Source organism: Carya illinoinensis, chromosome 14 (genome assembly GCF_018687715.1).
Source record: "Carya illinoinensis cultivar Pawnee chromosome 14, C.illinoinensisPawnee_v1, whole genome shotgun sequence".
NCBI classification, from domain to species: Eukaryota; Viridiplantae; Streptophyta; class Magnoliopsida; order Fagales; family Juglandaceae; genus Carya; species Carya illinoinensis.
In genome coordinates, this window is record NC_056765.1 from 19,611,637 (window position 1) to 19,633,833 (window position 22,197).

General features: G+C 38.2%; 1 protein-coding gene across 4 annotated transcripts; it reads left to right on the top strand.

Annotated features, from left to right (window-relative positions):
* The first annotated feature begins 197 nt into the window (after positions 1-197).
* LOC122294469 (ABSCISIC ACID-INSENSITIVE 5-like protein 2) lies at positions 198-20,295 on the top strand. 4 transcript variants are annotated; one of them, XM_043103233.1, is made up of 5 exons: positions 198-526; positions 734-833; positions 959-1,649; positions 1,739-1,810; positions 19,441-20,295. In XM_043103233.1, the coding sequence occupies exons 3-5, from the start codon at positions 990-992 to the stop codon at positions 19,519-19,521; spliced, it is 813 nt and encodes a 270-aa protein (XP_042959167.1). In that variant the 5' UTR covers positions 198-526; positions 734-833; positions 959-989; the 3' UTR covers positions 19,522-20,295. The 4 variants fall into 4 exon arrangements, 3 of the variants coding, with proteins under 3 accessions (XP_042959167.1, XP_042959168.1, XP_042959166.1); XR_006237631.1 differs by lacking the exon at positions 734-833 and having other exon boundaries at positions 199-526; positions 19,441-19,906; positions 20,002-20,295; XM_043103234.1 differs by lacking the exon at positions 734-833 and having other exon boundaries at positions 962-1,649.
* Positions 20,296-22,197: the final 1,902 nt, after the last annotated feature.

Here is a 22,197-nt window from a genome sequence, read left to right on the forward strand (position 1 = left end):
TTTTTTTTAATCTCTTTTCCACCTTACATATATATTATAGGACTAGAAAGTGGAATAACTCTGGTATAAAATATTAAATTCATACCAAGCATACTTTCAAAAATAAAAAATTCATACCAAGCACGTGCAGTATTTAATATAGTGCTACTCGTCACAACAAATACATCTACTAATTGTCAAAGCATGGCCCAGGCCCAGCTAGGAAGTTAGGCACATGCCATCTATAAAGGAGCAGCGAGCGCCTCCGGCCGCAACGAGGCAACCACCGTAAACGGTATTCACAGAAACCGATCGAAGAAAAGCCAAGAATTTATTGGCGTTTCTTCTGTTTTGTTTTTTTATCCTCCATTCGCTTCCCCTTCTCCCTTCCCCTCTTCCTCTTCCTCAGTTGTGCTGTGTTCCGTTGCACACTTACGTACGCACGCGTACGTATATAGAGGAATACAGATACCGGGCGGGGATTCCTCATGTAAAAGGTGAAAAATCCTTTCACGACTGGTTCGTGGATTCAACCCCAATCCTCCTGGTAGATCTTTTTTGTCCACCTCTTTCATTTCTTTTATTTTCATTTTCAGTTTTGAGATAATTCCTGAGGAATTTTAGTTCTGCTTGTATTTGTATCGCAAAATGGTGGGAAAATTTGTTGCTATCTTATTTTCCCGTTTGTAATTAGCTCAAAAACGTTGGATATACTAATACATTTGGTGGATTTGCTTGCTAACCAATTCACCAGATGAAGCATGAGGGTGTTGTTAGAACCCGTTTGATCGGTACATGTGTGTTTGCGCAATTTGGACGTAAATTGTTGGTCATCTTCAAAGTACCTTTTCTAGGTTTTCTTTTTGCTCTTTAATCTGTAAAAAATACTTGGGACAAATAAAATGCCACCCAAATACTGCCCTAGGGTTTCCAGTTTATGCTCATTACTAATTTTGAGAAATATTAATGTCTGTTGCAGTAGCAGGCTTCTCTTGTTCGAATTTTGTTTAATGGGGATTCAAACAATGGGGTCTCAAGGCAATGGTCAACAGCCTCATTTACAACCATCCCCACTGACGAGGCAGAGCTCATGGTATAACCTCACCCTTGATGAAGTAAAAAACCAATTGGGGGACATGGGGAAACCAGTGGGTAGCATGAACCTTGATGAGCTTCTGCAGAAAGTGTGGACTGCTGAAGCAAATCAATCCATGGTAATGGACAATGACAACTCCTCTTCAGCATCTTCCCTCCAACGTGAGCCTAGTGCAACATTGGCTCGGGCATTGAGTGGGAAGACGGTTGATCAAGTGTGGACAGAGATTCAACAAGGGCAGAACAAGAGGTATGGCGAAGGGCCAAAGGGTCAGGATAGCAGCATGAAACTTGGGGAAACGACTTTAGAGGACTTCCTTGTACAAGCAGGGCTTTTTGCCGAAGCTTCTGTAGGTCCTACCATGGGGTTGGATATTGTTGAGGCAGTGACCCCTCAAAATTTTCCACAAAACATGGGTTTGTCATCATCCCCTTCAACGTGCTCGTTATCCGATACAACAGCGTCTGGATGGAAAAGGACTGCCTCAGATACATTTGAGAAGACTTTGGACAGGAGGCTTAAGAGAAAAATCAAGAACAGGGAATCGGCTGCACGCTCACGAGCTAGAAAACAGGTAGGCTTATGTGGTTGTTTCCTTTTCGAAATTACTTATGTTGGTTTATGCTACCCCTGTTCATTGATTAACCGTTTGGGACTGCACAGGCTTACCATAATGAGCTAGTGAGCAAAGTCTCACATCTAGAAGAGGAGAATACAAAGCTCAAGAAAGAGAAGGTAAGAATCAGTGTCTCATGTTTTATTTACTTATCAAAAAGATGTTGTGTTTATTTTCTGCTATGTTGCTATTATAAATACTTTTAAACTTTTTGTGGTGTCTTTTTAGTTGTTATTGTTATATAGTATATTGCTACTAAAAAGGTAGTATATTAATTTCTAGTGCTCTCTAAAGTTGATAAGGCAGAAGCATTCCATTGTGGAGATAAGTTTATCATGTCATAACTAGAGTGACTTCTTTACTTATAAAAAGAAAAGACTAGAGTTACTTCTTATGTGATGAATTTCGTCTTGATAAAGATAGTCAGTTGTTGCCACACAAGATTATGTATATGATTCTGCATGATATAACCCCTCTTCTCCCTATAAGACCCAGTTGGTTTTTATTTTACCTATATATATAAAAAGAACTGGGTGGAAGATGCTTCGTGAGTTCAAGACCTATTGAGCAGCATATGCATCATCTCAGTTCATTGAGACGAGACTTTTCATATATGGAACAAAGAAAAGAAGGAAGTTCTTTACAAAGGTGTAATTGGTTGATTCTACTCTCTTTAGATGAATAGGAGTGGCTAATTATAAAGAATAAGAAGCGATCATAATTCTATGCCAAATATAACTTTCCATCATCTATTGATATTTAACATGGTATTGATCATAATTAACAGTAACAAAATGGAGATGGGGAAAGTAAGTTTAAAATAGGACTTCTACAGAGTTTGAAAATATGATAGCGGGTAACAGTTCGAAGATCATTATAGATAGATTGTAATGAGTTTGATTGTTATTGTTGTTGATGAGTTTATGTCAATATTGCATTGTGTGAAATGCCACTCGCTAGTAGTTATTGGCAAAAGCTGTTCATCGTGGCGCTGAATATAATATATCTGGAATTTTTTATGTTGATCGTGGTCAGTGTGTTATACTGTTCTCAATGGAATTGGTTGGCTAGGTAGATGAAATAATTCTTTGATATAATATAAATGCTATGTTAGTCCCATGTTTCCTTGCTTTGGAGGATTAAAATGAAGTAGGAGCAATATTGGGGATATATCTCACAATTTAGTAGATCAATTTGGAAGTTAGGAGAGTTTTTTTCACCAGGTTTTGTTTTGGCCTCTAATTCGTGGGATTATTTTGACTGACTATAACGAACCAAGAGAAATTCAATGGATAAATTTTTTTAAACCTTAGATAACGCCGTGAAATCCCAAAAAGAGGCCTAAGACAACAGGTTGGTGTATTTCTACGGTGAAATACTCAATTATGTTAAATGGAAGCCCAACAGGTTTCTTCGACAGCACAAGAGGCCTAAGACAAGGAGACTTGTTGTCCCCTCTACTTTTTGTTATTGTGATGGAGGCGCTAAGCAGAATGATTTCAGGCTTGGTCCTCAACGGGCGGGTGTCAAGTTACTCGATCGGACCTCCAGGAGGGGGTTCTATTAACATTTCTCACCTATTTTTTGTAGATGACACTCTTAACTTCTATGAGGCAAACCGTAACTAGGTTCGAGTATTGAAGGCCCTTTTACTTTATTTTAAAGCATCTTCTGGGTGCCTGTCGGGAGTGTTCAGAATCTACGACAGTTGGCTAATACCTTGGGGTGCAAGACGGCCTCACTTCCTATGACATACGTTGGCCTCCCGTTGGTAGTCGCCTCGAGAGCAGCCTCCGTTTGGGACACAGTGATTGAGAAAGTAAAGCGCCGCTTAGCAGGTTGGAAGAGAATGTACCTGGCAAAAGGTGGAAGGATTACTTTGATAAAGAGTACACTATCCAACCTACTGACGTATTTTTTGTCCTTGTTTCCTATTCCAGCAAGTGTGGCGCTTCGCATTGAGAAATTATAACGGGATTTTTTGTGGGGGGGAATAGGCGAGGAATTTAAATGCCACCTTGTCAAGTGGGAGAAGGTATGTAGCCCCATTTCTAATGGAGGTTTGGGCATAAGAAACTTGAGAATTTTTAATCGGGCGTTACTTGAAAAATGGTTATGGAGATACCATAAAGAACTAGAAGCACTATGGAAGATGGTGATAGAGAGTAAATATGGTGGCTCATGGGGAGGATGGTGCTCCAATGAAGTGAGAGGGGCATGCAGAGTGGGTTTGTGGAAACACATAAGGAAAGAATGGGGGGTTTTCTCTCGCCATTCAAGACTACGCCTAGGTGATGGAGCCAAAATTAAATTCTGGCATGACGTATGGTGCGGTAATGCAGCTTTAAAGGACTTATTTCCTGCTCTATTCAGGATCGCTAATGCCAAAGACATTTCAGTGGAGGGAGCTAGGGCAATAGTAGGGGGACAAATTTAGTGGAACATCAATTTTAGCCAGGTGGCAAATGATTGGGAAATGGACAGTATACAAGCTCTTCTCAGTTTGTTGTATTCCCTCCAAAATAACAATCAGCAAGCTGACTTATTGTGGTGGTTACCAACAAGTAAAAGTATGTTCTCAGTTTGCTTGTTCTATAAGTCTCCTTCACAAGAACATCCTCTTTAGTTCCCGTGGAGAGACATAAGGCGCCTCTCAAAGCTGCATTTTTTGTGTGGACTGCCTTTTTGGGTAAGATTCTCACAATAGATAATTTGAGGAAAAGAATGGTGATCATCGCAAATTGGTGTTGTATGTGCAAGAATGGGGGAGAAACAGTGGACCACCTCTTATTACACTGTGATATATCTCGAGGGTTATGGAACGAGGTATTTAGTAGATTAGATTTGGGTTGGGTTATGCCTGAAGCAGTTGTGGCGGCATTGGCTAGCTGGACAGATTTAAGAGGCAATCAACAGATCAAGGCTGTTTGGAAGATGATTCCTATTTGTATCATGTGGTGTTTATGGCAGGAGCGTAATGAACGGACTTTTGAGGGCAGAGAGATCGATGGAGGAACTAAAAGCTTTCTTTCTTAGAACTCTTTGTACTTGGACCATTGCCATTAATTTTCATGGTCAAGCCTTTCATGACTTTCTTGTATCTTTTGCCCCCACTTAGAGTAGGGCTTTCTTTGTAACACTTGGCTATGCCTATTCTTTTATTAATACAATTTAATTTTACTTATAAAAAAAAAGATTTTATGAATCGAGTGGCCAATTTGATTTTAGTCTGTCAGCATAGTCGGATCCCAACCCACTATGGTGACAGAGTTAACTTTTTATTTATTTAAGGTACTTAGGAGTACAAGTTAATGAAACGAATTGCACCATTAGCCTCATATGAATATTTAGGATTTTACGGTACAATAATATATTTCTTGCTTTACGGATGAATAGTAGTCGGGAGCTCCTTTTTATTTATTTAATTAAGGTACTTAGAAGTCGAATTTTGCGAAACGAATTGCACCACTAGACTCATAATTATTTAGGATTTTATGGTGTAATAAAAAGTTTCACAATTTTTTGGATGAATAGTAACACCTGGGAAAGTGCCACATGGCAATTGGTTCGAGTAATTGGAAAATTGCCATGTAGAATGTCTAATTTCACTTAAAATCACTAGAATTACTTTTTGGTTGGACACATGACACAATCCTAGCCATTTATTTGAATAGTAATAGGACACTTGTCACATGGAATGAAGTGTGATGGAATGGAGGGTAAATCAAGCCATGTAATCATTCCTCCTATGCCAAACACTATTCTGACCAACCAAAAGAGGGTTTCGATCCTAGTGAAACCCTAAACCATTGAAAACCAACCGAAACCCTAAATCCCATGTGTTGGCCGAAACCCTAGACTTGGTTTCCAAACCCTAAAGTGGTCGATTTACTTAATCACTTGATTAAATCACTTCCTCATGCTATTAACCACTCAATTATACACATATACCTCTAAACACTTTCTTACATCTTGGTAATATTTTGATTTGGACTTGATCCAATCGAAACTCTAAATGAAACCCTTTCTATACTCCAAATTGAAGCTCACTTGGTTAGGCCCATTTTTGGCCCACCGAAAACCACCACCGAGCCAAGCTTCTTCCTTCTCCCAAAGCCAAGGCTATGGATGATATGCCACTCATTTGGTACAATTGGAGCCCAACTCCAAAAGAACTAGTTAATGGTACAATTTGAGCTCTATTATAATTATTTTAAAGAGCAAGACCTTATCTCTCCTAAGTAATGTAAGATCTCATACACTACCTACACTCATTAGTCAATATGGGGTATCACAATTTTCCCTCCTTCAATTCCCGACAACCTTATTAGGCCATTCCATCATAGGTGACACGGCTCAAGTCCCACGCTTATGGTTGGGATAGAATTTGATATCTTTTCTAACGCCTTAAGGGATGGCCCAAGCCACACCTAGTCTCTACTCCAAAAGGACTAGTCAATACTATAATTGAAGCCCCATTGAAATCATTATAAAGAGCACGAACTTCTCCCTTCTAAGCATGTAGGATCTCATATACTACCTACACTTATCGGTCAGTATGGGGTATTATAAACTCCCTCCTTAAGTTCCCGACGTCCTCGTTGGGCCATTCCATCATAGGTGGCACAGCTCAAGTCCCACATGTTTGGTTGTAATAGGCTTTGATACCATTTGTAGCATCCTAAGGGAGGTCCAAGCCACATTTGGGCCTACTTCAAATGGATTAGTCAATGGTACAATTGTAACCCCATTAAAATTATTATAAAGAGCAAGAACTTCTCCCTTTTAAGCAATATGAGATCCCATACACCACATTCACTCAATTGTCAATATGGGTATTGCATAAAGCATGGCAATTATATAAACTGGTATGTTTTATGTAGACATTCATGGAGGGAATCCCTTTTTTCATTCATTGATTTACAACAATATATATACTCTATACAATTGACAGTTATACCCTTACAAGTTACACTTATTACAACCATGTCCGCTTAACACTCCCCCTTAAGCTAGGGCATATGTATCATATAAACTCTAACTTGAAACAAATAAGTTTTAACTGACTACAATACAATGACTTAGTAAACATATACACGAGTTGATCTGCAGACTTCACAAAAGGTGTAGAAATATTACCACTTAGTATCTTATCTTGAATGAAGTAATAAGCAATCTCTATTTGTTTAGTTCTCTCATGGAAATCAGGATTAGAAGCAATATGTACTGCAGCTTGATTGTCACAAAATAACTGAAAAGGGATAGGAGTTGGAAACCCAATATCTTGAAGGAAGTGTTGCAACTATGTCAGCTCACTAGTAGTGTGAGTCATTGCCTTACATTCAGCTTATGCACTAGACCGAGCTACTACTGCTTGTTTTTTTACTCTTCCATGTAACTAAGTTACCTCCCACAATGGTACAATATCATGTAGTAGATCTTCTATCTGAAGGGCATCCTGCCCAATCAGCATTTGACAATGCTTCAACCTTAAGATGTCCATTTGGTCGATACAACAATCCAAGGCTAGGAGCTCACTTAAGATAACGAAGAATATGAATTACAGCATCCCAATGTGAAACCCTGGGCGTTTGTAAAAATTGATTTAGTACACTAACTGCATAAGAGATGTCTGATCTAGTGATAGTGAGATAATTCAATTTCCCAACAAGTCTTTGATACCTACCTGGATCTTCAAACAACTCATTTTCCTCTTTTAAGAATTTACGATTTGGGTTCATAGGAGTGTTAATAGATCGTGTATCCAACATACCAGTTTCTTCCATAAGGTCAAGTACATATTTCCTTTGAGATAGGTTTATAGCATTTTTAGATCTACTGACTTCAATTCCAAGAAAATATCTAAACTTACTCAAGTATTTTGTCTGAAATTGATCAAGTAAAAACTATTTCAACCTAGCAATTCCAGCAAAGTCAATCCCAATAATTACAATGTCATCCGCATATACAACCAACAAAATGTAACCTGCATCACTATGTTGGTGAAATACCAAATGGTTTGTTTGGCATCTATGAAGACCAAATGCCAATCCAGCATCAGAAAACCTCCCAAACCATGCTCGAAGAGATTGTTTCAAACCATATAATGCCTTTTTTTTAACTTGCATACAGTACCTAATACTCCCCCTGAGCAAGAAACCCAAGTGATTGCTCCATATAAATTTCTTCATGCAAGTCGCCATGTAGAAATGCATTTTTAACATTTAGTTGAAATAAGGGTTAGTCTAAATCAGTAACAAGAGAGATCAACACTCGAACAAAGGAGATTTTGGCGACTGGGGAGAAAGTCTCCTCGTAATCAATTCCATATATTTGTGTGTAACCTTTAGCAACCAAGTGGACTTTCAGATGTTCCATAGAAACATCAGGATGAAATTTGATTGTATATATCCATTTACAGTCAACAAGTTGTTTACCAGGTGATAGTGGAACAAGATCCCATGTCCCATTATGATGAAGATCATCCATTTCATTTTTCATAGCTGTCCTCCATCTCGAATTAGATAAAGCATCTTGAACTGTCTTAGGAACATAAAGTTTTGAAAGTTGAGAACTAAAACATGAGAATGAAGGAGATAAGGTATGATATGAGACAAATTGGCTAATTAGATGTTGAGTAACACAAGAATGAGTACCTTTGCGGAGAGCAATATGTGGAGAATCTGAAGTACTAGGTAACTCAGGATCTAAAGATGGAGACACGGTTGGTGGAGGCATGGGAACTGGTGGTCGCAAGCGATGTGAGTAAATCTGTAAAGGAACTAGAGAAGGCAATAAGGAGGGTTGCATAAGATTGGGTGAGTGAAAGAGAAAGTGTGAGTGAAGGAGAAAGTGTAAGATTAGGTAATTGTAAAGGATCACACTCAACACTTGAAGATGTGTTCGAGAAATAGGGTATGAAATCAAGGAAGGTAACATCAACACTCATGAAGTAGCGTCTAAAAACAAGACTATAACAGCAATATCCTTTTTGAGTTCGGAAATAACCAACAAAAAAATACTTGGTAGAATGTGTATTGAGCTTATCAAAGCCTGGGCCAAGGTTATGAACATAGCAAACACACCCAAAGATTTTTTGGAGGGAGAGAGAATGGGGGAGATGAAGCGAACAAAATGGAGAAGGGAGAGGAACTATCGAGAACTGATGAAGGCATACGGTTAATAAGGTGACAAGCAGTAAGAACACCATCACTTCAAAAACGTTTAAGAACATGCATGTACAATAAAAGAGCTCTGGTTCCATATAACAAATGACGATTTTTGCTTTCAGCCACCCCATTATGTTGGAGTGTATAGGAACATGGAGTTTGATGAACAATTTCGTTATTACTTAAGTTAGTAGCAAAGGCACTAGATTGATGTTCTCTAGCATTATCAAAATGCAAAATTTGAAACTTTTTGTTAAATTTGGTTTTAATTTCTTTCCAGAACACTTTGCATATGGAAAAAAGTTGAGATCTTGCGTTCATAAGAAACACCCATGTCACACGAGAGTAGTCATCAACAAATGTGACAAAATACTGAAACTTGTTTGATTCAATATTGATTGGTCCCCATATGTCAGAGTGAACCAATTCAAAAGGACTTGATGCTCATTTATAGACTTAAGGTACAAAAGACACGCAATGATGTTTACTAAGTTGACATGCTTTACAAGGAAAGAGAGACACATTTCCTAGATTTCTAACTTGACGCTTCATAAGGGAAAGAGATGGGTAACCAAGGTGACAATGCCATTCATAAGCAGATGATGTGGAGGATGTAAGGGCTCAAGTGGGTGACGGTTTAACATCAAGATAATAGACCACCAGCTTCATATCCCGTACCAATCTTGTTGCCCGTTTTGAGATCCTGAAAGATACATGAATAGGGGTATAAGGTCACTAAACATTGAAGACTTTGAGTAATCTTACTAATAGACATCAAACTAAAGGGAAAACTGGGAGCATATAGAACAAATGATAAGGATATAGAGTCAGTGAGTTTAGTAGATCCAACTTTGGAGATGTCACAATATCTAACTTAGATAAGGTAGAGGACAAACCGATCAGATGTTCATTAACTCTTGAATCAATGATCCATAGATCTTAGGTGGATGAGACAAGACGTGTGGACGCTGTACTTGAGTGGGCAAGAGTAGCTGTGGAAGATGAAGCCCGTGTGCAACCCAAAAGCTGATCATACTCATCCTTTGATATGCTAATCATATTTGGAGTTGGGTTGTAGCTCGGTGACTGTGATATAACATCTTGGCAAATGGTTTGATTAGCGGACCCAGATGGTCTATCATGTAGATCCCAACAATAGTCTACCATTGTGGTTAGTGTGACCACAATGGATGCACTTACAAGATTCTCGACCCCGAGTTTGATTACTTGTGGCATCACGTCCCCCACGTTGAGTGACTTCAGGTGACTGTGGCTCAAATTTGTGAACTCAAATCCAGCGACAAGAATTAGATAGGACACTGAAAAACACTTAAGTGAGCTCAGGCAACAGTGAGCTCGAGTTTGGTTGCTCCTAGTTGAACCACTATACATTACTTGCCACCAACTGACTACTCATTGCTCTGATGTGGATATTCGTGGAGGGAATCCCTTTTTTCCATTCATTGATTTACAGCAATATATATACTACATACAATTGACAGTTATACTCTCACAAGTTACACTTATTACAACCATGTCCTCTTAACATTTTATTATATGTAGTTAGTTGATTCTTGATTATCATGTTTCACAATATTAAAATTAAATGGGTTAGTATGCTAAATGTATTATCATCTTATTAAGCCTTTTTTTAGTTGAAGGATTTTTTTGTTGCATCATTTTTTAAAATGTGCGCTTTACTTCAAGTAGACTTGATCTTGCACCACTTTGCACTCTACTCTTTGTGCCTAGACTCTGGATTGCATTTGCATTCAAGTGTGCCTAGCGCTTTCTCCAACACTCGGAGGACTATTTGCTTTTTATAGGTAATAAGAGATTTTATTCTAAGTAAATAGGCATAGCTCAAGTACACAGGAAGTATATAAGAGAATACACCTAAGTACAAGGTAAAGCAAAACAGTACTAAAATAAAGCATTACAAATATTCATATCCTGCACAAGATTGTTCACCCAAAAATTTAAAGTGTTAAAGAAAAAATCCATAAATTCTCCCATTGTGCGTTTACAATCTTCGAAACACCTCCCATTTCTCTCAAGCCATAACACCAAAACAAACACGAAGGAATCATTCTCCACTTAGCTGCACTACCTCCACATCCCATTGCACCTTGCCAGCTAGCCAAGAAATCCACCACATGAAAAGGCATCACCCTAGTAATGCCTACTCTTGCAAATAACTCATTCCACAAGGCAATCACCATTTCACAATGAAGAAACAGGTGGTTAACAGATTCGCCATCTTTTTTACACATGAAGCACCAATCCATCGCATATAAACGCCTTTTTTCCTCAAATTATCAGTATTTAAAACTTTCTCGAGAGAAAAAATGCAACTTTACCGGGCACTCTAGCTTTCCAAATTTATTTCCAAGGGTATGTTATATTACCATGACTATTTAACACCTTGTAATAGGATTTCACAGAGAATCTGGACTTATTATCATGAACCCACTGCATCCTATCCTCCCTGATCTGATCAATCTTCGAATCATAAAGTTTTACATAGAAATCAACAGCTTCGCTCACTTCCCAGTCCTGTAAATCTCTAGTAAATTCCACATTCCAATTCAACATATTGTTAGGAAACAAATATGAACAAGCCACAGCAGCCCCTTTATTTTTAGCAATCCTGAAAAGTTTAGGAAATGCTAATTTAAGAGCTAAATCACCACACTAAATATCGTGCCAGAAGAAAATATTAGTCCCGGTCCCCACTTTGAAATTAATGTTTTTGACAAAATCCCCCCATCCCAACCGAATGGATTTCCATAATCCCACCCCAAACACCCCTTTATATTTCATTAGTACACCAATTCCCCCCCCCCCCCCCCCCCCCCCCCCCCCCCCCCCCCAAGAGGGAAAAGAGAGAGGAAATAAGTTGGTAAATTAGACAAGGTGCTTTTAATCAATGTAACCCTGCCCCCATTGGACAAATAGATCTTTTTCCAACCAGCTAGTCTCCTCTCTATCTTCTCAATCAAAACATCCCAAATAGACACTGTTCTGTGAGGAGCCCCCAAAGGTAACCAAGATATTTCATAGGTAAAGAAGACACTAGGAGCACCATTTCCCTCACCTCCCTCCCTTTCCTTTCCCCTCCAAGTCTTACTAGATTCAACATCATTGCCATTGTGAACTCCTTCATCCTAGGACTAGTCCCCCCACCCAACAAATCCACCAAGCTTTTAACTCATAAAACCGTATTGAACACCTCCTCACTCTCCTTACACATTGCGAATAACACTTGAAGTTGGAATGGTAGAGTGATATCCCAAATGGTTACTTCTCAAAAAACAATATCCCAAATAGTGACTTGGGCATGCCTTTGATTGATCTAATGGCAGAGCAGGGCAAATGATGCCATGCTTCGATTTGATATTGGGGTATTAACTGTTGTCAAGTAAGGGCATGCATGGCATGTACAATGAATAAACCATTGGGAAAGGTAATAGTTATTAGTAAAAATGTAAGGAAATTGATTGGAATAGGTATTTTTTTATTCACTAGTTTGGTTGTAATACTGGAAAACCCAGATTATATATTTCACTGTTTGATACAACATCTTTGAAACTTGACATTCTCTAATATTTAATTCTAAACCCCAAGGGGTTGGCCCAATTGGTGAAGGCCTTGGTCTTGGGGTATCACTCCCTCCAAAGTCCAAGGTTCAAGAGCTCATGGGTGCATATAATTCTTTGGGGCCACACTCCCTAGTAAAAAGTTAGCGATTTAACTAGTTCTGTGTATGGAAACTTCCGAGTGTGGTGCACGGGACCAGAGTTTACTCTGCTGGGGTAGGTTTGAAGGGCCCTGTCTTGGAGAGGTTCCCTGACATAAAAAAAATAAAAAAATTGTGATAGCTCAATATTTCTTTGTCCATACGATCGTTCATAAAATAGGATAAAGTGAAAATAAGAACCGGAACTTCAACATTACTCCCTTGATTGCATATAGAGGCATAACTTTCCTCCCTATGTACATGGGCTACGCCTATTGCATTCGATGAATAAAATTTTTACTTATAAAAAAAAAAAAAAAAAAAACTTAGAAAACCATCCTAAAAATTATATCAATGTTGACTAGTTAGTGGTAAATGACTTCATAAAAAATTTGTGATGTGGGTATTTGAAATTAGGATGATTGATATAATGGAAGCAAAGTAATATGAAAAAATATAACAAATTTAGCTGAATTTCACAATTCTTTTTAGATTAAGAACTATTTTTTTTAGAACTAAAGTAGGGATTAAAGCATGAAAGTGAAATCAAAGAAAGAGGTTGAGGTACGCATCAACTTCATTTAGGATCAACAACCTTGAACAAAATGGAGAGACTTTTTTGTTGGCACCAGTGTCCAAGATGAAGTCCTGATTAATCCCGGGAGGTGCACATGACCTCGACAAAGAGTTTTTTGCAAGTGCATCTCGCGTAATTTAAGGGGAAATTCCCTTAGTTTGATAGCCCCAAGAGTGTGAATGTGAAGTTTCAAACCTAGGACGTTCGGCTTATACTATTCACCCCAAGGCCACTATGGCACCCTTGGGGTTTCAAAGGAGAGAGATTGATAGTTGAAAATGCCTTATGCTTGAGTAAAAAACTGGGAAAAAGCTTTGCAAGAGGAAATGGGGGTGGTGTGTGCAAGAGAAGGGGGGTGTGTAATCCAATACATTGAAGAGGTTGGAAGAAATTCTACGTCATTGATGGTAGTAGGAGTGAGAGCCAACTTAAAGATTAGTGATGAGAGTGCTTTTATGTGAATATTGATCAGTGTGCCATTTCCATCAAGAAAGTTATTTGAATGGAGTGGTGTAACAATCCAAGGAAAGCTAAGCCACATCTGGGTTTGTATTAAAAAAGATTGATCAATATTACAATTTGAATCTCTTGGAATCATGATAAATCGCAAAAAGTTTTCCTTCCTAGGCAGTGAGATCCCATTCACCATGATTCTATACTCAATATGGATATTATGTAAGTTATCCCTAGAAATAACAAAGTTTCCAAACAAATGGAATAGCAATTATATTACAAGCTCTAATCCTTGCACCAAACCTGTCGTAAGAGTCTGTGGAGAGTAGTGGCTGTGGACTAGACAATTGAGTGGGAGGATGATAAGGCTTGGCGGCAAAGCACATGGTTGGGGGTGCTTTCACATGGTCTAACAACCGGGCATGGTCAAGTTTGGAAGGATTTCTTGTATATCCTTGGGAGGCCCATTTGCAGAGTATTGTCAAAAGAGATTGCCTTGGGTATGGTCGGATCATTTTCCCATTATGTTGGATTGTGTTTTTTTTTTTTTTTTTTTTTGGGGGGTGGGGTGGGGGGGGGGGGGGGGGGGGGGGGGGGGGGTTATTCATGGGGGTCACAAGTACTTCAAGTTTGAAAATATGTGGTTAAAAGTTGATGGTTTTGTGGATATGGTGAGACAATGGTGGTCTAGTTTATTGGCACTCTTAGTTTTTTATATTGGCATGTAAGCTTAAAGCCTCAAAGAATAATTTGAAGAAGTGGAATGTGGACGTTTTTGGGAATTTTGATAGTCAAAGGAATTCCCTTTTCAAAGATTAGCAAAGTTTGGAGGGTAGGGCAGAGATAGGGGCTAGGGGTGTAATCAGTCCAGTCTGGGGGATGTCATGGACCAAAAATGTTGGTCCATCATTTTTGCCGGACCGGACTGTTAACTATCAGTCTGGTCGGTCCATTTGGTCCATGAACATTTTTTTTCCTCTTTTTTATTTTTTTGACAAAAAAATAAATTAAATTAAGTGATCTCTTTAATATTTTATGTGGTTAATGAATATTAAATAATTTCATTCTATATATGGTCAATGGTGATTCCTTGGATGAGAAATTACATAATTAATTTATACAACTACTATATAAAATAATATATTATATATATAATATTTTTTATAAGTATTATATATATAATATTTTTTTATAAGTATTATATATATTTAAAAATATATCTACATTCGGTCGGTCTCGGTAAGTTTCGGTCTTTTCCAAAAAAACCACACCTCGAGACCGACCAATAAGACTATTGGTTCGGTCTAGTCTATTCCGGTCGGTTTTTTACTTCATCCTGGACACCAGTGCCAATAATAGGGGCTTTGTTGGAGGAGTCAAGGAGGAAAAGGGTTTTTTGGTCGGTTTCAAGTTTGGTCCGGTTAGTTTTTCCGGTCCAGACCGATAATCTTACACCCCTCATAGGGGCTTTGTTGGAGGAGTCAAGGAGGAAAAGTTCCATGGCTACCGAACTTGAAAAGTTGATTTTGATGGGGGAGATCTCGTGGAGGCAAAAATCTCAGTTTCTTTGGTTGAAAGGAGATAGATGTACAGAGTTTTTTCATTGGGTGGCAAATTCTCATTGTAGGAACAATGCCATTGAGATGCTCCATTCGGAAGGTCATGTTCTCAATGATCATTCTGAGATCAAGGACCATGTTGTTAACTATTACGAGAGACTCCATACAAAACAATATACGTGGAGGCCAAAACTTGATATTTTGGCTTTTGAGATGATTGATTTTCATAGTGCTAATTGGTTGATAAGATTGTTTGAGGAGGGTGAGGTGCATCGTGAAGGAGGATGTTGTGAGTGTTTTCCATGAATTCTTTTCTTTCAGGAAGTTCGAGAAAAGTCTTGATACGACATTCATTGCACTCATTCCAAAGAGGGCGGGGGCTTTAGTTGTGAAGGACTTTCGTCCCATCAATCTTGTGAATGGGGTGTAAAGATAATATCCAAGGTACTAGCTATTCATATAAGCACAGATATGGAGAAGATAATTTTGAAAATCTCAAAAAGTCTTTGTTAAGGGAGATAAATCAAATGAATGTTTGGAGAGTGGATTGAGAAGTGGAGTGCCAGGCACTTTATGTGAGCTAGGTATGGAGAAGGCTTATGACCATGTGAACTAGGATTTTCTATTTTACTTGCTTGAGAGGTGTGGTTTTGGGGAGAGGTGATGGATGTGGATTAAGCATTGTGTTACCACTATTTGGCTCTCTATCTTGGTAAACGGTACCTTGTTGGTTTCTTTTAATTGCTCATGTGGTTTGAGACAAGGGGGGACCCGGTGCCCCTATTTATGTGATTACTATGGATGCGCTTTGTGGGATGTTGGAGGTTGTGGTTGATGCGGGATTTCTCTCTAGCTTCTCGGTGGGAAGTACTAACAATGGTTTTATTAATGTTTCACAATTTTATGCAGATGACACACTACTTTTTTGTGGTACAGATTCAGGTCATATTCTGGTGATGAAGACTCTTTTGATTTGTTTTGTAGCTGTCTCTAGCCTAAAGGTGAGCTTAGTAGGAAAGTCCGAGATGGTGCCGATGGGCGAACTCTAGAACATTAGAAGTTTGGCAAGTATTTTCGGTTCTAAGGTAGCTTCATTGCCTATGAAATATCTAGGTCTTACTCTTGAGGCCTCTTCCAAGGTTAAGGCTATTTGGGATGGGGTAGTGGATAAGATGGAGATGAGATTGGTAGGAAGGAAAAAGGTATTTGAGCACATCAAATATTCGTACAAGAAATGTGGGTGGTGGTTCATAGCAGCATAAAGGGACTTGCCCAAGAATGATTCTTCTGCTAGACTCCAAATTATTCTATCATGACACTCGGTTCTCACCCTTGCTAAATAGAGAAGGGCAAAGAAAAGAGATCAGTAGTTCTTCAACTATTTCAATCTGGCCGTTTATGTTATGGGATCCTGTAATCATTTCCAGTTATTTTTGTTCCTTCTGTTATTAAAATAGAGGAGAATGTTAGTCTTCAACAAATAGTAGATTATGGGTTGTGGAGTTATTGAGTTGATTTGTTATTTTATTTAGTTTAAGGGTTTTGATTTGCGCAGACCCCTAATGTGAACAGTGCATTTACTGGTTATATGTACTGTTCATGTGACCCCATGTGCCAAGTATTTCCATTAGTTTATTGCGTCTCCTTTCTGTGATTTGATAACTTCTTCCACCACAAAAGGTTGCCTTCACAATGAATGGATTGTGTAAGTTCCTGTGTCCTATATTCGTTGTTTTTATTCCCTGGACATCTACTTTAGGTTCCGAGGGCTGTATTGGTTTTGGTTGTTGTGATGTACTTTTAGATTCTATCTTATATTGATTAGAAAAAAAATATATATATATTCTATCTTATATTGCGTACAGCTATATATTGTCATGATTCTTTTGTTCTTAGTTTGGTTTAGGCAAAAGCTTTTATAAGTATTGGCAAACTAATAGCAGACTTCACACCTTGTCCACGATTTTGGTCTTGGGGTATGTTTAATGGTCTAAATGTTTCTATCTAAAGAAGGGAGGTTTGTCAGTAGTGTTGGTAGTTGCCTTTCTATCTGGGGTTCCCCTCAAAGCGAAATGATAAGCATTGGATTTGAGATTGTGCCAGTAGTTTTAGGTGTTGATGGCGATCAATCATTCTAGTTCGAAATGATCAATGTGGCATAAAAGATTAAAATGCACCAAATGCATTTTTTTCTGTTTTTCTTTTTCTCAAAAAAAAATTACATTTTTTTCCACACTGATTTTTATTAAATCAAGTTTTGTTTGCCTGTAGAATGCAGTGATCCATTATAACATTTTCTTTTTGGTACTTATGGCCGTTTGCCAACAATAAAATGTCAACTTAACGGAAAGTTTTGGTCTGCTTTGAATTGGGGTCTCATGGTGATGGAACTGTTGTTAACTTGATAGTGTGTTCAGACAGGTGGGCTTAAATTAGGGACCAAATACACAATAGTAACGCATGCAGCAACTAACTTCATCCTCAGCATGAATAAAATTATTGTTTTTCCATAAGTAATCAAGAGTTTTATTGAAAAGCTTGAAAGGGATAGCCCAAGTACGCAAGATGAGTACTGGAGAAACCCTTAATTGGAGAGAGAGAGAGAGAGAGAGAGAGAGAGAGAGAGAGAGAGATACAACTTACAAGGAAATCATGAAAGATCAGCTCAATAAAGTCTACTGTGGCTGTCCATAGAAACAAAGTATTGAAAAATTAAGTTTTAAATCATTCCATCATCCGCTCTTGGTCTTTAAAAGTTTCCATCATTTCTTTACCTCCAAATGCACCATACTAGACAAGAGAGGGATCTTCCACACTGCTGCAATTTGTGTGCTGCCATATAATCCTCTCCAGGTTGCAAGGAATTATTGAAACCATCTGGGCATAGCCCAAGCCGACCCAACTCATCTAAATAATCCATTCCTCAAGGCTCTAGCAACCTTGCAAAGGAGTAAAAGGCAAAGGACCAAACATGAATTAAATGATACATGAAATCTAGGACATACCTGATTTGGTTTGGAGGATGATATACTTGTGGGGGACTGACTTTGATTAGGAAAGTAGGCCTTGTTTTCCCCTCAGTAAAATAGGATTGAAGAGAGTGACTGGAGATTGTTACTCCCTACTTGGGTGTAAGCTTAGTGGCAGCCTACCTACTGGGGCACCTAACAGGTGTTTGAACAGTGCCAAGAATGCAGTAGATTTGCAAGTGCTCCCTTTAGTCGGGTCCAACTAGAACCTAACCCTGGCCTCACCCGGATGTAGGCCTTGATGATGATTGTTTGATGGTCCTTGTGAAATGGCCTGAGAATGGTGGGAGGTCTTTCCTATAAAGTAGCACATACCATTCTCCCCTTCAAGAGATGGTAATTAGTTGTATTGTAATACTAGTCCTTCTAGTCCTTTTAAATTTTGGGGGGTCAACCTTGTGCTTTCATCTTTCATTGCTCATGGTTTTCCCTTTCATATGGCTCCAAAACCTTATTCATAGCCTGACCATTATTACTGCCTAGAAATATGTTTCTTTTTGTCTCGTCATTTAGAAATAAATTCTGCATACATGGACTAGTAATTAATAATTGATGATTTGCTAATACCCTTCGCGGATAAAAAATAAAAAATAAAAAATAAAAATTGATGATTGGCTGGATCACTCACTGTCGCAATTTGGAATTTTTAGTCAGTCATGGCATTTTTACAATTTGGGTGATGTTAAACCAGAGTAACAGATTGGAATATGCCACCAGCTTTTTGTTTTCATAAAATTGTTATTACCTCCATCCCTATTCAAGTTCCATATATTGGTTTGCTTAACTCTGTTTGACTTTCCAATCTTCACGTAGGAAGAAGACTTAGTTTTTGGAGATGGTAGAAACTCATTTTTCCATGATACAATCTTGGCATTTCACACTATTAAAGTTCTGTAGTGATAGTATTTAGTTATTTGATGCATTCCCCCCAAACATGTTGAATAAATATTCTGCTATACAATTTCCTGTACTTACCCATATGATATTTAGTTGCCAAATGCTCTGAGACTTAAGATTTAATGTTTTCATTCTATTATTCCAATGGCTTCCTGAGATGCACTAGTTACTTATGATATGACAAAAGGGACCCTTAGATATATATTATTACATATAAATTGTCCTTGGTAGATGTTTCTATACATTTTTTTTTCTCAAACTTGTCATTCTACCTCTTTTTAATGTTTAATCCAATATAGATTTTTTTTTTCCTTTTGGTCCTATAGGAATTTGATAAAATGTTGCCTTGTGAATCATCATCTGAGACGAAATACCAGCTCCGAAGAACAAGTTCAGCCTCTTTTTGACATGATGTCGGTGCTGAAGGTTTGCAGTTTCGTATTGTTGGGACTAATATGTCAGGTGGTTCCTGGGCAGCTGCTTTGGGATTTCTTAACAAGGCCACTGATTGCTGCCACCGATGTGCTTCCTCTCCCCTCCCACCATTAGAGTTTGGCTTTATGCAAATTTATGACCAACTGATTTCTAAATTATATATACTGCAGCAAAAATGCCATGTTGATAAATGTACCATGTTGATAAAATCAGGAAAGAATGGAGTCCATATTAGTTGCATATTGGTTCAACATGATCTTATTAGCTTGATCTCTTTACCATTTGGAACTTTTAACATTATGATTGACCAAGTCGTTATTCTTCGTAAAGCTCGGGGGTTATGTCGTCGTCTTCCTGGTGCGTACATATCAGTGCAGTGGGGTTTTTACTATTATTAATTCATTTTGTGGGTCTAAGTTCATTAGTTGTTTGAAATCTGTTTAAACATGCAGTTGTAGATCCGAAGAATTGGATGCTCAAGACTCGTCAAGCTGGAACGTTTTGCAGATTGATTAGAATGCGCAGTTTGGTGGTGTTTTGAAGATCACGGTAGCAACTTGTCTTTATGGATTGAATTCCTGGTTCTACTGTTTTCATGGTTAAAATATAAACTATGGCGCACGGTTTTGAGTAATTATTTATTTATAAAAAGAATAGGCGATGGCACCGAAGGTTTCTGCACTGGTCTGAAACAAGGCAATTGCAGTTGGGTCAAATAATTGCAGTTTTCACCTTTCAAATCTTCAGTATTCGTGTTTCTATAGTGTCTCTGAAGGCCAAGAGTAGCTCAAAAGCTACCCAATTCTATTACTTGAATGAATAGCCATAACTGGAAATGGAAGAAGTTATTCATTTTAGTTTTGTAGTAAAATAGAAATAGAACACTGAAAAGATAATAAACTATTTGTAGAGTTAGATCTCCTGAAGTTCGAATAGAGTCTAGAGTGGAAAAGAGTTAGACTAAATGAGTCTTACAACATTTATGGTTCTTCAAGTGAATTTCTCGTATAGTATTAAATATTTAATAAATATTGTGAGATTCATATTGTATCTCTCTCTCTCTCTCATTTTAGATCTTGGGTTCTAAAGGAATATCTAAGAAATATAAATCCGCTATTTGTTATAGTGCAATAGGCAATTGATGAATCATGTTATACCCAAATTTCTTTATACACCTTTTAATAATAATGAATTATTCGACGTTATTTAATTGAAACGTGATCCAGTCTCGATGGTTGGATCTCCAACCAGCACTCTTTTTGCCTGCGGATGGTCAAGTTCTCCCTACTTGAACCAACACAAGGCAGAGCAGCTTGTCATCCCTCTTTACCATCTCACAAGTGTTTGGATACCCTAGGGCAGAGCTACCTAATGAAATATTTGGCAGGAGATGGGTTTTCAAAACCCCAACGCAGAACGTTTTTTTTTTAAGTTGTTCTATTACTTTCACTTCTTTTAATGACGGTCACACCATATAGCATAGAGGGTGTTTGCTCAAAATTTTATTTTCTTTATTTAATTAAATCTTGAGAAAGAAGTGAAAGAAATGACGAGTTAAAAGAAGTGAAAGTAAAGGAAGTCAAGTTTGACACAGAGGAAAGATGATAAGGACATAAAGTTGACAACAGATCAACCACTCTCCGAAGGCCTCAATTAAACCTATAGAACACCACAGACTTCTCGAGGCCTTCTTCTACCTTCCTCTTAGGGGCTCTAAAGACATCATCTTCTTCCTCTAGGCAACTTCTACTTCCATTATGCTACCTCTATTGTTTTGAAAGATACGTGAGGCTATGAGAGACTATACAAATCACCAAGTATAGTGCATTTGCCTCCAAACCTCCTGTGGATGCAAGTTTTATGCCGAACCATGTAAATCTGAGTCTCTCTTTCCTTTATATCTTGTTTATTGTCTACTTTCATGGATGAACTCAAGAGCACCGTATCAAAGCTCAAGCCACTATCGTTGGCTGTGCAATGGTATCATTGGGTTCCAACTAGGATCAAAAAATACATCAATAGCTATGGCATACATTGATTGAGGTATATATGTTTTCTTTTGCTATAGCCCTTAAGAGGGATCAAATCCTCCCTCACCTATGGGCCTACCTACATGCTACAAAGGCCTGTGGGTCCAATGGAGCGAGCCCATGACAATCAACCTTCGGTAGCCAACCCGAGCCACGCCACATAAGCCCCAAACATTTCAGCACTACTAGCAGATAAAGGGAATTCAATTCCTTTCCCAGATAAAGGCAAGACTTAAATAATGACAAACTTGACCTAATTTGAATAAAAGGATCATATTGTTGCGCAAGCCAAACGAGCCATCTCCCTTTCCTATATATATATTAAAGGGGATCCACAATGGAGGTAAGTGACTTTCTAATCTGGGATTCCTAAAGTTGTTACACGAGTTATATGACTTAGGCATCGAAGACGTTTTATACCCTTTGAGCCTTCTTTGAGTTAACTGGTGCAGGGTCACTAAAGGTGTTCACAGGAGTGAAAAACATGTCCATAACAGTTGGTGCTATCTATGTGATTGATAAATTGCATCCCAACATGCTTTTTGTATACTTGCAACAATAAGCTCTCATGCAACTTGACACCAAGAAGCTATTTATATGGACATGTGGAGGGAAGAT

Bases quoted from the DNA above. Each gene is read 5' to 3' on its own strand.
- LOC122294469 (XM_043103233.1), top strand. From the start codon at position 990: ATGGGGATTCAAACAATGGGGTCTCAAGGCAATGGTCAACAGCCTCAT. The intron at 1,650-1,738 runs GTAGGCTTATGT...GGGACTGCACAG, and splicing joins GCTCACGAGCTAGAAAACAG to GCTTACCATAATGAGCTAGT. The intron at 1,811-19,440 runs GTAAGAATCAGT...TTGGTCCTATAG, and splicing joins CAAAGCTCAAGAAAGAGAAG to GAATTTGATAAAATGTTGCC.